Genomic DNA, 14,420 nt, shown 5'->3' on the forward strand with positions numbered 1-14,420 from the left:
CATATTGTTCATTGAGGTTTCTCTTTTCTCCTTGAGCACTGCCATGGGCCAGGCCCACGTAGAGCTGAATCACACAGACTGGTTTGTGTGCTCAGGGAGCTTGCAGTGTGGCTGGGAAGACAGATGCTACACCCACAACTTCAGTTGAGATGAGTGTCACAAGAATGGGGACGTACAGGGTGAAGTACCCAAGGCAGGACCAGAGAGAGGAAGTGACTTGCCCAAGGTCACACAGCTGGGGAGTGGCTGAACTGGGAGTGAAGCCCTCCTTGGCTCCACTCCTTGATGTCTGCTCATTTTTCCGTCACCACTCCATATAACCTGGAGCTCTGGGTCTGCCTCGGATGGAAACCCCCAGTGGCAGCTCCAAGACGCTCTTCAGTGAGCACATTTCTAACAGCCAGAGAGAGACACTGTCCTTGGGCTGATTCCATCTCCCTTCTTGGTCAGCTCAAATGGGAGAACTTCCCAGAACACTCCCTCCACCCCTCTAGCTGCTCATCACCCAACTGCTTCCCGGTGGGGAGCTTGAGAAATCAAGGCAGCTGGATGCTGGTAGGTTGTACTGACCAGCCCAGAACAGCTGGTACCAACTTCACAGGCAGGCGGCGGAGCCTCCAGCATTGTAGGATCTACAGCATCCAGTGCTGGTTTCGCTTACTCCTTCTCAGGCCCTGGCTGGGTCACTGTGTCCTCGCTCAGAGAGTCAGCAGCTGAATTGGACTCCGGTGGTTCAGACAGGACGTCACTCTCCCTCCCTTCAGCCCAGCCCTCATCTCTCAGGGGGCAGCTGTTTTGGAAGAGTCTGGCCTGGGCTGGTGCCCGGGCCTCAGTCTCTCAGTGTGGGTTGGATGCTGCCAGGTGGGGTGCAGGCGGATCTCTTTTCAATCTGCTGGCATCATCAGGAGCTGTGTTGTGGCCGACAGGCTGAGTACCATCTTGCCTCTGGACAAGGTGACCAGGGAGAGAGCCATGGTGGAGGGAAGGCAGAGAGAGGAGTCCGCTCAGACCCAGTGATCAGAGACCAATCAGGCTTCTGGTCACCTGGTGCGCTCTCCTTCACTGTTTCCAAGAAATAGTGCAGGAGATAAGGAGGGAGCGTTTATGCAGGAGCTGGGCTGCGCACACCCCTCCTCAAGGCGGAGAGGTGAAGGGTGCTGACCCCACCACCCACTTCTGGTGGGGGCGGGGCTTCAACAGCACCCCAGGAAGGCTTGGTATGCGATACTGCAGCTGTGGGGACACTGGCCTGGAGTCAATACACCCGCAAGAATTTAGAGGCCAGAGGCTATGCCTCTCAGCCTGGAGCCATTGGGGAGGGCAGAGGGCGAGAGGGCCTGCTGGGCTGTGAAAAACACAGACTCTTCCCCCTCCCCATATCCTCAAGTCCATTCTCTAGTAGGTCTGTGTCTTTATTCCTGTCTTAACCCTAGGTTCTGTGACAAAGCGAGAGAGAGGCATGGACATATGTACACTACCAAACATAAGGTAGATAGCTAGTGGGAAGCAGCCGCATAGCACAGGGAGATCAGCTTGGTGCTTTGTGACCGCCTGGAGGGGTGGGATAGGGAGGGTGGGAGGGAGGGAGATGCAAGAGGGAAGAGATATGGGAACATATGTATAACTGATTCACTTTGTTATAAAGCAGAAACTAACACACCATTGTAAAACAATTATACTCCAATAAAGATGTAAACAAACAAAAAAACAAACAAAAAAACCCCCCACAGACTCGTCCTTGACTGTGGGTCAGTGCTACATGGCCCATAGTAGGTCCTGTAAGGGGCCTGCAGCAGGAGCATCAGCAGGGAGCCACTTAACCGGACCCTGTACAAGATGGCAGCCTGTGGAAGGGAAAATCCCTGCAGTAAGAGGCTGTGGGCTGTAGCACTGGCATACAAGGTCAGGGGCATCAGGAACAGCCCACTGCCACAGGCACGGCTCCTGGCAAGGAGAGTGATGGTTGAAGGTTCTGGAGGGGACCCTCCAAAGAACCCAGAAAGAGTACTGCGAGAGACGGGGCTGTGAGCATCAGTCAGGTCCAGATTGCTTGGAGCCGGCTTATAAGCTGTTCTGCTGTTCTCAGATTCCCCTCCTTCCCCACCAAGTATATACCCAAACCAGGGAGAACAAATCAGGGAAAGAGGGACCACCACCCTCTAGTTTTGGAAAGCAGGTAACCCTTTACTGGGCCCTAGTTAGGAGCAGGGAAGAAGCATAACCTTGCAATAAAATAGTGAGTAATTGATCAATATACTGAACTGGACTTTCTGATTTCTCAGTTGAGACCATATTTTGTGATTTAAAGTGTGCTGAGAAAGTTCTGGGGCTACTGATGTTTTCATCCAGTGGAAGGGGGCTGTGAGAGGCACAGATTCAAGAAGTAGGTGTGTTAATTACATCTCGTGAGTTCTGCTGGTTTAGTGTCACATTTACATTAGGGTCTCAGTCACCATTGAGGATATAATATGTAATTCACCCATCCTGCAGTTAATCAGCGGGAGACCCCTTACTAGAGCCCTTACTGGAGTCTGGGGCTGCATTGCTCCCATGCCCGTGACAGGACAGGGCTGTGTAAAGGGTTACAGGGAAGGAGTGGGCAAGGACCACCTCTGGGTGGGAGGAGAGCAGCAGCTCCTGAGGACAGCATCCTGCATCCTGAGCAGGGGGTGGGGCCGGGCCTCTAGTGGGGAGGAAGTGCCAGGCGGGGAAAAGGTGGGTGCTTAGCAGAGCAGCAGGGTCCGTGGGAGCCCTGGTTACCATGCTTTTCAGGATCCTTTTCTCTCATCCAAACATCCTCCCGCTGCTCCGGCCACCCTCCCCACTCCGGGTTTCCTAAGGAAGTGCTGGGAGTTTGGGTGCGGCTGTTCCTCTCAGTTTCGTGGCTTCTTCCCACCCTCTTGGTCTGAATTCCCCACGCCTATCCAGAGCTTCACCTATGACCTAAAAACTTAGGTTTCATTAAATTTAGGCACATTGCAGACGGGGTGGGGGTGATATGTGCAAAGAAACCCTCTTCTCTCCAACGCCAGTTAGGTTCATCTTGAGGTCCATGGCTCTGGTCTGGGACCCTGGTGCTTTTTCTTACCTGGGCTACTGTTCTAGGCTTTTAGCTTGTTCCCGTGTCTATTCTAGCTTCTATGCTTTACCATCTATTCTCCACAAAGCTCCCAGTGTGATCATTTAAACATGTAAACAGGATGCTGTCAAGCTCCTGTGTAAAACCCTCCCATTGTGCTCAGAATAAAATAGAAGGTTTTCAAGGGGACCTAAGAGTGTCTAAATGACCCAGCCCCTTGCCGCCTTCTCCAGAATTCTCTCCCATTGTTCTCCTCCGTGTCACCCCTCCCCTCTCCACCTCCCGCAGGTGGCCGGGCAGCATGGAGTTCTCCCGGCTCTTACTCGTTCTCAGGAATACTCTCTCCTGGCCAGCTCCAGCTTCTCTCTCATCTCCACTTAATGCCATTTTCTCAGAAAGGTCTGGACCTCCCATTCTTTCTCATAGAATTTATTTCCTTCAGACAACTTACCCCTCTTTTTATTATGTATTTCTGGTCTTTGTTTAACGTGTATCTCTTTCCCATACTGGAAGCTCAGTTAGCATAAGGGTGAAATCTGTTCGGCTCACCACTTGGATCCCCAGAGTCTCACACAGCTCCTGGTATACAGTGGATGCTCAAAACAACATCTTGACCACAGTCATCTTAGGCACATACTGGCTGCCGAACGTTTATCCTCTGTGCGATCCATCCTGGAGTGGCCAGAAGGCCTGAGCATAAGCTTCTCTAGAGCTCTCAGCTCTCAGATGCAAAGAGCCAGGACCTCTGAGAACAGACTCACCCTAGGGAATAGACAGGCCCACAGTGAAGGTCCAAATACATGTCTGGTGACTGCAAGTTATTTAGATCACTTTCTCATCATTAAAATTGAGCTAAGAGTGCCTACCTCACAGGTCTGTTTTTTTTTTTTAATTTTATTGATGTATACTTGATTTACAATGTTGCCTTAGTTTCTGCTGTACTGCAAAGTGACTCATTTATACATATATACTTTTTCGTATTCTTTTCCATTATGGTTTATCACAGGATATTGAATATAGTTCCCTGTGCTATACAGTAGGGCCTTGTTTATTCGTCCTATATATAACAGTTTGCATCTGCTCATCTCAAACTTCCAATCCTTCTCTCTCCCACCCACCCCCACCCACTTGGCAATCAGAAGTCTGTTCTCTATATCTGTGAGTCTGTTTCTGTCTTGTTCATTTGTTTCATATTTTAGATTCCATATACATGTAATATCATGGTATTTGTCTTCCCCTTTCTGACTTACTTTGCTTAGTATGCTAATCTCTAGGTCCATCCATGTTGCTGCAAATGGCATTATTTCGTTCTTTTTTATGGCTAAGTAATATTCCTCTCTCTCTCTCTCTCTCTCTCTCTATATATATATATATATATATATACAGTGGAATATATTTTATATATATCTCACATCTTTATCCATTCATCTGTCAATGGACATTTAGGTTGTTTCCATGTCTTGGTTATTGTAAATAGTGCTGCTATGAACGTAGGAGTGCCTGTATCTTTTCAAATTATAGTTTTGTCTGGGTATATGCCCAGGAGTGGGATTGCTGGATCATATGGCAACTCTATTTTTAGTTTTCTGAGGAACCTCCATATTGTTTTCCATAGTGGCTGCACCAATTTGCATTCCCACCAACAGTGTAAAAGGGTTCCCTTTTCTCCACACCGTCTCCAGCATTTATTATTTGTAGACTTTTTAATGATGGCCAATTCTGACCGGTGTGAGGTGATACCTCATTGTAGTTTTGACTTGCATTTCTCTAATAATTAGTGATGTTGAGCATCTTTTCATGTGCCTATTGTCCATCTCTATGTCTTCTTTGGAGAAATGTCTATTTAGGTCTTCTGTCCGTTTTTCCATTGGGTTGTTTTTTTTGTTATTGAATTGTATGAGCTGTTTGTATATTTTGGAAATTAAGCCCTCATCAGTCGAATCATTTGCAAATAATTTGTCCTATCCTGTAGGTTGTTTTTTCGTTTTGCTGTGCAAAAGCTTCTAAGTTTGATTAGCTCCCATTTATTTTTGCTCTTATCTCACTGGTCTGTTCTTATGATTAAATGGGTGAGAGTAAGGGAAGACATTTGTAAAGTATGTGCTAGACCCTGTGCTGCATCCTTTTACGTATTAGTACATTCAGTGGGAATACATTTTATGAACGACCATGTGATTGGAATAGCTCTAGGTAAACAAAATTTGAGTTACTTGTTGGCATTTTAGCTCCTGGCAAATCAGAGAGAACATTGGGTAACACTGGGTTGCAATCTGTGGATGATCAGATGGAGATGGAAAACGGCTGTGCTGTTCTGTTTCCACTGGCATTGCTCTGAGCACTTCCTGTGGCCTCTCATTCCTCCACAAACCTATGGGATATAGGGATCTTGTTCCTGCTTTTGGAAACTGAGACTCAACCAGTTAATTGCCCAAAGTCACACCACAGAAGGAGCCTGTACTTGAACCCAGGTCTATGAGGCACCACATGGCTGTTATGAACTGAATAGTGAAGGCCTAACCCTAGGATCTTAGAATGTGACTGTCTTTGAGATAGGGCCTTTGATTGAAGTTGATGAGGTCATAAGGGTGGGGCCCTAATCCAATATGACTGATGTCATATAAGAGCAACGATCAGGAGACTATTGGGGAAATGGCTAGAGACTTGTTAGCATTGCCTCTGCTTCCTGAAATCTGGATTCTTTCACTACATTGGTCTTATTGGTGCCAGTTAATATGCAAATTGTGTTGTGAGGGTGAGGATATACCACAATGACTGTCAACATCCCTCTCAAAGCTCATAATCTAATGGGAGGACAAACATCAATTACTGTGGTTGTGATAAAAGTGCTAACTGGTACAGAAGAAGAAAGTTTGGCTCAGCCTACAGGAGTTGATGGAATCTGAACTGGGCTCGGTAGGAGCAGGGCTTTGGGAGGTGGGGGGCGATCATTTGCTATTTCTTCTTTCTGGGCATGATTCTCCATTTGATGGTAATCCTGGAACCCCAAATCCCACAGCAGGGGTTTGGGTGTCAAGCCGGGCTCTACATGGCTTCCAGCAAAATACTGTCAGCAAATTCCTTGGCCACACAACAAACAGAGGCTGGCTCTTAAACTCACCTGGGGTGCAGACTCCTCCATAACTTTCTAAACTGCTGAAAAGATCAGAGCTGAGCCTGTGTTGACAAAACACTAAGAACTGGGTAAACTGGCTCTGTTCTCAAGTGCAGGCGTGGTAGAGACTGATTAGCAAGTCAGAAAACGGTTTCCTTTTTTCCTTGGTTGTGTCCTCCAGCCTTCCCTGAGGCCTTCTCCTGTTCTGGCCCCTGACATGGGGTAAAAGTAAAATGGGCTACATTTTGAGCACTTTCCATGTACAGTCCTCCCAAGTTCTTTCCCACTCTGCAACAGCTTTGCGAAGCGTGATGCTAAAAGGTGAAGGGAGTTTTGCTCAGAGGATGCTGCTTTCCTACCTCGATGAACGCCTGAGGTCTCTAGCCACCTTCCATGGTATCACTAACCTAAGACAAAGCTTCAGGCACTGTAACAATGGGGCAGAGAGATGAATCATCGCAACCTTCTGACTTGAATGTCTGTCTTCAGCCCAACTAGAATTCCCCAGGCAAGTTATTAATAAAACAAAGCTGTTATCTAAGTAGCTGAAGAAAGCAGTCTGTCTTTCAAATCACTTGGTCCTTTCTTTGGTACTCAATTACTTTCAGAAGATGATTTGGATTAGATTAACAAAAAAAGAAATTGTTCTAAAGTGTATGTGGACACACACCTCAAGTATTATTTGAGGGCCAGTCTGCCATCTTAAAAGTAAACAGTTCAGAAATCTTTAGAAAATGTTTATCGTCTCAAATATTCAACAAACATTCACAAAATTAGCTACAGTAATACTTAATGGAAACTTTTAAATGAAGGTTATGATCTGCAACTACTGATAATGAAGAATGACAGCAATAAATTATGCAATCAAAAATTTAATAACAAAGATACTATTTTTAACATGGTCAAATATACTTGGCTAAGTCCAGATCTTAAAAAACAAAAGTGTCTAGCCCAACAGTACAACCATACAGCTTTGTACAGAACATTCCATAGATCAACAGAAAATACAGTTGAGCACAAAAATAAAAAATATTTAAAGAGAATCTCTAAGCAGCATTTTATTTCTGCAAAACAGACATATAGTACTGATTAAATATCTACAAGTGCTTTTCCTTTACAAAAATACATATATTCTTAATAGACTAAGTCATTAACAATGACCTGGTAATCTTTCACTTCAATTTGAATGATTTATAAGCTAAATCTTACAACCACAAAAAGGTTTTTATTTGTATTAAGATGTTACCACTTTTGACCAAAAAAACAAAACAAAAAACAAAGCTTAAAATATTTTATATTTCAAAGGAAAATTAGCAACAGAACTGTACAATATAGTCTATGATGGTTTTATTTAAAGTGAGGGCTACTCTATTAAAAACTGGTGCTTGCTGTTGTGTTGCCAGATGCAGGAACGCAGCAGAACACTGGTGCTCCCCCCACAAGCTCTTGTCGACCACAGCTTCATAAGGACACTTGGGCCCCCATCCCCATTCAAAAAAATACAGCGAAAGAAAACCAACCCCAAACAACGTTAGGCTGATCCTATTCCATTTCTAATGTGCAGAACTCCTGCTCTGCTGGACTGATGTGAAGTCCACGGATACATAATCTATTCATTATCTATCTCTGCACTGCCCGGAAATATTTAATCTTCAGTTTGTACTAGATTAGTTTCTTATTCCATGAAGCTCTGAAAGATGGAAGAAAACTGGACCCAGTATTTAATATGTTTCACTTGATTCTAGATTTAAAGGTAATTAAAATTAAAAAGCATTTCTGAATAATGACTCAAGTTTTGAATCCCAGAGAAAGGGGCATAACAAGTATTCGGACACATTCTAATGAGCATTTAAAATAATTTATTTTTGTTTAATTTCATAACTAACTTTCTGAAAAAGAAGTGCTCAAGCATTTTAATTCTATTTGAAAATATAGTAACGATAGCAAATAAACACACTACTTGTGAAAACTACATTACATTAGGAAGAGAATCACTTTTAAATTATTTGGGAAAATGCCACCGTTTTAAGAAAAAACTATGAAAACCCTGTAATGTATGTTTGAGTACATTTTAATGAACTTTCAATTTGAACTTTTTTCAACAAAATACTATTGAACTAGGTATATCAAGTAAATCCAGAATTAGTTGGTTATTTTGTGCTTTCAAAGGGTTTGAGTTTCTAGTGTATTTAATATTTTTCAATTTTTATAAACCAGATCTGGCAGACATGTTATATTCCTTATTGTAGGGATAGGTATATATCTTAAAATAATAGCATTTCATGTTTTTATGTTTCTAACCCAGAAAATTAAAGTTACGGCAAACTCACTCATTTTTGTAATTCCCACAACCAATATCTATATCTCTCTGGTATAAGGCATAGCCTGCTGGAAAATTCCTTATGGTAAACCAGAGTATATAATGGAGTGCATCCATCTTTATCCGATCTAATGCGGTTTACCAGGTGGCCTGTCAGGAAGACTTAATAATGTGAGCTTTGCTTGAGGTGGCCCACAGCACGGGCTCCCCCAAAAGATCGGTGTGAGGACAGGGCTTAACCTGGTGTATATGCTCTTCATCTGGGGCTTATCTTGCCGAATTTGGCTGTATGGCTAGATTCTAAAAACAAAGTCATTGCTGAGAAACAAGACAAAGAGGTACTTAAAAAAAAAAACCACAGGCCTTTAGGAAAATTTTGCTTTTGAATACAGAAAAAGCATTTACTTATGTGAATCCAACAGAATGCACTATTTTCTATTACAAGTAAGCATGTCTGCACTTTTACCAAAGTCTGTCTTTAATAAAATTTCTCACATTACTAAGAACCCAGGAACTAAATAAGCATAGTTTTAGTCTGTATCGCCTCCATGGAATAAAAAGCTTCTCAAATTAGAATTTAAAATCTCAATTTCAATTTTCTTTTCAAAGTATGTATTTCTCCCACTTTTCATCCAGAGGGAGGCTATTTGTTGTGTTAATCTCTTTTTCACCTTTGAGGATTTCCTAAGATCTGTCAGATGGTGCTGGAAAAACAAGAAACATAGCTGAAAGGAAGTATGGTCTGATTATTGCAAGAAAAACCTGCATTTGATTGATCTTACCATGAAAATTAAGTTTAAAGCCTTTCTTTGGTGATATTTTAGCAATTACTCAAGGTTATTGCCTAATTATATAAAAGTAACTTGCAGTCTAAAAATTTCCAACCTCCAAACAGTTAAACTGTCTCTCTAACATGGTTATTAACAGTAAAATGTCTTTGGTGATAACTATTTTCTTATGAAAATCTTTCAAAAAGAGATTATTCTAACTTACAAGAGCCTATTTAGATACAAAACCATTGATAAGAGACAGGGACAGAAAACTCAAAATTTATGCAGTAAATCTAAAACAGAAATGCACTTTAGCAATGAGGCACTTTCTCTTAAATAGTTCAATAAAGCTAAACAGTTCACAATATTATATAACATACTTTTTTTCCCTTAAAGAATCATTTTAAGTTACACATAGTTGAGCAAACTCATTACATTTATAAAATGTGGCATATTAATATGGGACAGATTTTTAATGAATAAAGAAAAATACTTTTCTAAAAGTAGTTAAAAGACATCACCCCAAGGTATCTGGACCTCAGACTGAATGACCTAATACTACCTCATCAGTGAATCTTTTAGTTTATTTGTTTTTACACTTAAAAGTATTCTGTTAATCTGGAGAAAGGGCCATATTTGGATTTTTCTATGAACTAATGTGATTACTTCCGTTAAAGTGATATCTATAAATAAAGCACGGGCCTTCTTTAGATCCAAGGTTCCTTGACCTTTGTACATCTATGATATCTAAAGCGGAGAAAACAGATTACAAAATCTTTTATGGAAGTAAAAAGTTCTTTCAGTTTGTCGCTTAAGAAACAAGAGATTAAAGAAAAACTTAATTTAGTTTTATTCTCCAACTTTGCAGATTCAGATGATTATTCCTATAGGCTATTTGTATAAGGAGTTTATCTTATTAGCACCCCAAGTTTGTAAAACTAACCACCTGTATATTTTTGCCTGTTAATTTTTCTATACCTCGTTTCTTACAAATTCCACAACCGGACTCGGGATAATTAACTAGGGATTAGTGTATTACTAGACATGAAAGTAGTCCCATACTTAGAAAACCATAGTTGAATATATATGAAGAAGTCTGTGGTTCTAATAGTAATACCACATTACTCAGGACCATCATAAAACGTGTACCTTTCCCCGTATAACTGATGCCCTTCTTTATGCAAGGTTTTCACATGTTTTGGCACATATTCCATTGCATTTCAATAAAAGTGTTAATATATTAACATTAGATAAAGGAATTTTATATAAAAGTATACTCAATTCCATAATTGCTTCCTATATATTTCCTTGGAAAATAGCGACACTACATAAGATGAGGCAACAAGCCAAATTTAATGAGATCACGTATATAAAACTCATTTAAGGCTGCAAGTTTTGTCTGGGGACCCAAAAACATCCAGGTCTCATTTGTGGTTTTTAAAATGCACTCTCAATTTATTTTGAGTTAATTAAAATCAGCTTCCATAAGTAATCACTGACCTAGATGTGACAAGTTTACAAGGAATCTAAAAATTTCTTAGGGATGTCAGGGAACTGCATTTGACAGTGCAGCAAAATAATTTCTGTAGCTGGGGAGTAAATTCAGTTTCTGGTTTAGGGTAATGGTCTGTGCCAACCATTTTTAAAGAGTTATTTAAAATCTGCCTTTTAAATTCTCTTTGTGAGCCCCTCCAAGCACAAACACAGTCTAACAAAGTGATATTTTAAAAGTATTGCCATAACCTTTTTCACAAAAGTCAGGCCAAAAACAACAGAAAACTTTAGACTTTTTGACTTAAAACAAAGATATAAGGAAAAGATAATTATGAAGTTTCAGCCTTTTATATTGTGAAATGCATCAAGATTTAGCTGTATTTTGTATGTGTTTCTTGGTCGTACACTGTTTTATTTCTAAGAAGCATTTTGAGATCCAGAAGGCATTACCTTGTGATACATTTTACTGGAAAATGTAGCACATCTACTATGTATACAGTATAAAAACTATGTGTGTAACACACAGATTGTGCTCATGTCAGATTTCTAGAACAAATATTTTTTCCTAACTTTCAAGATTATTTCCTAAGTATTTCAGAGGTTAAATTTGAAACTGAGGAAATAGGCCTAAGTTTCAAAGCAATTAGTAAAACAGAAGTTTATGAAAAATAATGTAAATGTTAAGAGGTTTAAAATGAAGTTCTTCATATAATTTAAGGTGACAAGACTTTTTTGACTTGCAGACTCATCTCAAAATGAGTGGAAGACTTAAAAAAAAAAAAGCAAAATCAAGGACATTATCATAGCTCTGACCTTAAAGAACTTATGTATAAAACAATAATCCCATTTCCCCCTGATTACTACAGGATCTAAAATGAAATGTCCTCAAACCATTAATTCTGGTTAGCATATTTATCTATTACACTGCATTTTTTTCTATTTTATACGTATGGTTTGGAAATGTGACAGGTTACTAACAGTTTTAATCTACAGTTGCTTTGAGATTTTTGAAATCCATAAAATAGCTAATGTTACCTGCTCTAAAAATCCTAATACTTAAATCATCATAACCTTCTGCATGCCACAATGACACACACCTAAGGCCAACTGAAACAGGGAAGCAATGTACTTCATTAGATAAGAGCCACAGTATAACAATGCACACATAAAGTGGGCTACATGACGGCGATGACATTTCATGAAGCAGCACCCGCTCGTCATAAGGCATTATGAAAGATTAACCTCACTTACACATTAATTTTGTTAGAAGTAATGTGATCAGCTGCCAGCATTTCAACTGGTTGTGAATCTCACTTCAGCTCTCCAAGAAGTCACATACATTTTCTGGAGGGTGAACAGGCCCTCCCTGTGCGACTGGTAGACTACACAGACAGATGACTCAAAATGCCTACAATTATAATGTGCTCTAATGTAAAGAACAATTGGAATTCTTCCCCAAAGGACTTGCACACTCAAGAGTGAACTAGTTTGCACACAAAAAGCTTACTGAGAACAGGACAGTGGCTCAAGGACCACTTTTCTAAATATATTTCCCATACAAAATAATTTCAAGATATAATAATTATTAGTTCCTTGTACAGTACTCTATTTAAACAAGAATTAATCAAATAGTAAGTATGTGAAAACTGCAACACCACGAAGATTGAGCCATATTACTAGTGTAATCAAACATTAGAACAAACTTGGAACAGGCAAGCAAAATATTCAGAAGGCTGGATCGTGGCTGCACACCTAACTGGTTTCAGCCATGACTTGTATTGTACACTGTGAGACAGCACAGATACCGTATGCAGGTGGTTCAGTAGCAGAATGGCACTTGGTTTGCTCTTAGTAGAAACAACAAAAATGCAACTGACAATTTAGAGACAGACAATGGCCTTATTCGCATGCTGAAAAGCTGGTTGTGTCCCTCCAGTCCACACACCGTTCACTGTGCAGTCTGTCGATGAGTAAACACGTAGTGCAGGATTCATTCAGTGGGATCTAGGCCCCGCGGTCTAACCAAAATCAATTCTTGGTCGATACTGCAATACCATGGGGTATGACTATAAAATAAAAACAGACGACGAGTAAGACTGTTGATATAAAAACAATATAGATTATACATAAAAGACTTTAAGAATGTGCAGTGATAGCTTACAGTATTTCCTGGTACTGGTGATTATGACAATTAAGGTTGTAATTATCATTAAGACTGTATTTTTAAACAGCTACTATTTTCTAGGATCAGTCAAGTGTTCCATAACTGGCAACACAGGTCAAGCTGGAAGGCCTGCAGATGTCATACTGCTTGCATATGTGCATAGTACTAATGTTAGTACTTAGGGCGAGGCAGGGCCTGTGTGGAGGATGGAAAGCTCTCACCTGCATTCACCTGTGGGGCTGAACAAGACAAGCCCGCAGGCTGGACTCCATCAGGGCTGCTGTTCGTGAGAGCCCATTGAGTCACGAATTAACAGAGACCTCCTGCTATGAATCTAGGAAAACTGGGATAGTGTTTACAAATCACACATCTTAACTTTGACACTTCTTTTTAGGATTTAAAACTTAACTGTCATTTTAAAAATGTTGAAAAACAAGTAACTAATTGTTAGACGAAACTGCCTACTTTCAGTAGTTGATGCTACTAAATATTTGGACTTGACTATTATATAACTGAATGGTTCAGACCGCCCTTCTGTTTTGCTCTACATAGGGAAGGTATCATACATCAACATACAGCACTAGAGAGGAAACAGCTTCCTGTGGTAAAAGCCACACTGCTACTTCTGTGTCTTTTTTACCCTCTGTTTTGTCATATCACATAGAACTCAAACATCAAAGTCAGAAAGGGTCTGAAGAAACAATGGTTTTCCTTTTCTTAAAGGTGCAGATTCCCCTTTTTAAAATGAAATTTCCAGGAGCTACTTTTATGAAAACAAGAAAGGGCTGAGATGGCTACTGACTTGTTTCCCCCCTTGTCTCTGTGTAGGTGAATGCAAAAATCCTGTCTTTCTTTCCTATAGACAAAAGTGGTAGACTGAGATTCCAGAACCCTGAAAATGACTGTTTCTGTAGGTATCATCGCTATGCTACATCCTGGGAAGTCTCTCTCACCATTCAGCTCAGGGTGGGACTGGAGGGTAGGAATGAAAATTCCTAGATCTTGCTGTTCCCAGCTGAAGAAGTAAGGTGATGCCCTACAGTTTTCTAAGGACTGGAGTAAAAGTCACAGTCTCTCAGGGTTTCCATGGTCTAAATCTATTGTGGTTAAATTTTGCTTCCTTGTTTTTATTTAAACTTTATTCGGTTCCCTCTGAATCAGAATATCTGTGAGTGGGACACAGAAATCTGTATTTTACAAAACTCCCTGGGTTTTCTGAAGTTCAGGCAGAGTTGGAGACTGCTACCTAGACATCGTATTAACCTAACTTGACTACTTCCCACCCTACCTGACCCAACCCAGAGCTTGCCTCTCATTATAATAATCTTTCTAGCTTTGCTTTCCATTCCTGTTGGATCTGCATACTTTCTGCAAATAATTAAGTCACTCGTTCAAAAATCCATTCATCATGCATAGAAGAATCCATCACCAATTCTACTAGGATGTAGGAAGAGAGGGAAGTAAAATGGCTTGGTTGTCAG

At 40.7% G+C, this 14,420-nt stretch overlaps 1 protein-coding gene across 6 annotated transcripts in view; it reads right to left on the reverse strand.

Annotated features, from left to right (window-relative positions):
- Positions 1-7,062: 7,062 nt before the first annotated feature.
- PCGF5 (polycomb group ring finger 5) overlaps positions 7,063-14,420 on the reverse strand; it is a 127,575-nt gene continuing 120,217 nt past the window's right edge. For all 6 annotated transcript variants that reach the window (XM_060102111.1, XM_060102119.1, XM_060102135.1 and 3 more), the window contains one exon: positions 7,063-12,841. In XM_060102111.1, the coding sequence (XP_059958094.1) occupies positions 12,794-12,841 (48 nt within the window). In that variant the 3' untranslated portion in view covers positions 7,063-12,793. The remainder of the gene's footprint in view (positions 12,842-14,420) is intronic.

The sequence above is a fragment of the Mesoplodon densirostris genome, chromosome 1, assembly GCF_025265405.1.
Source record: "Mesoplodon densirostris isolate mMesDen1 chromosome 1, mMesDen1 primary haplotype, whole genome shotgun sequence".
NCBI classification, from domain to species: domain Eukaryota; kingdom Metazoa; phylum Chordata; class Mammalia; order Artiodactyla; family Ziphiidae; genus Mesoplodon; species Mesoplodon densirostris.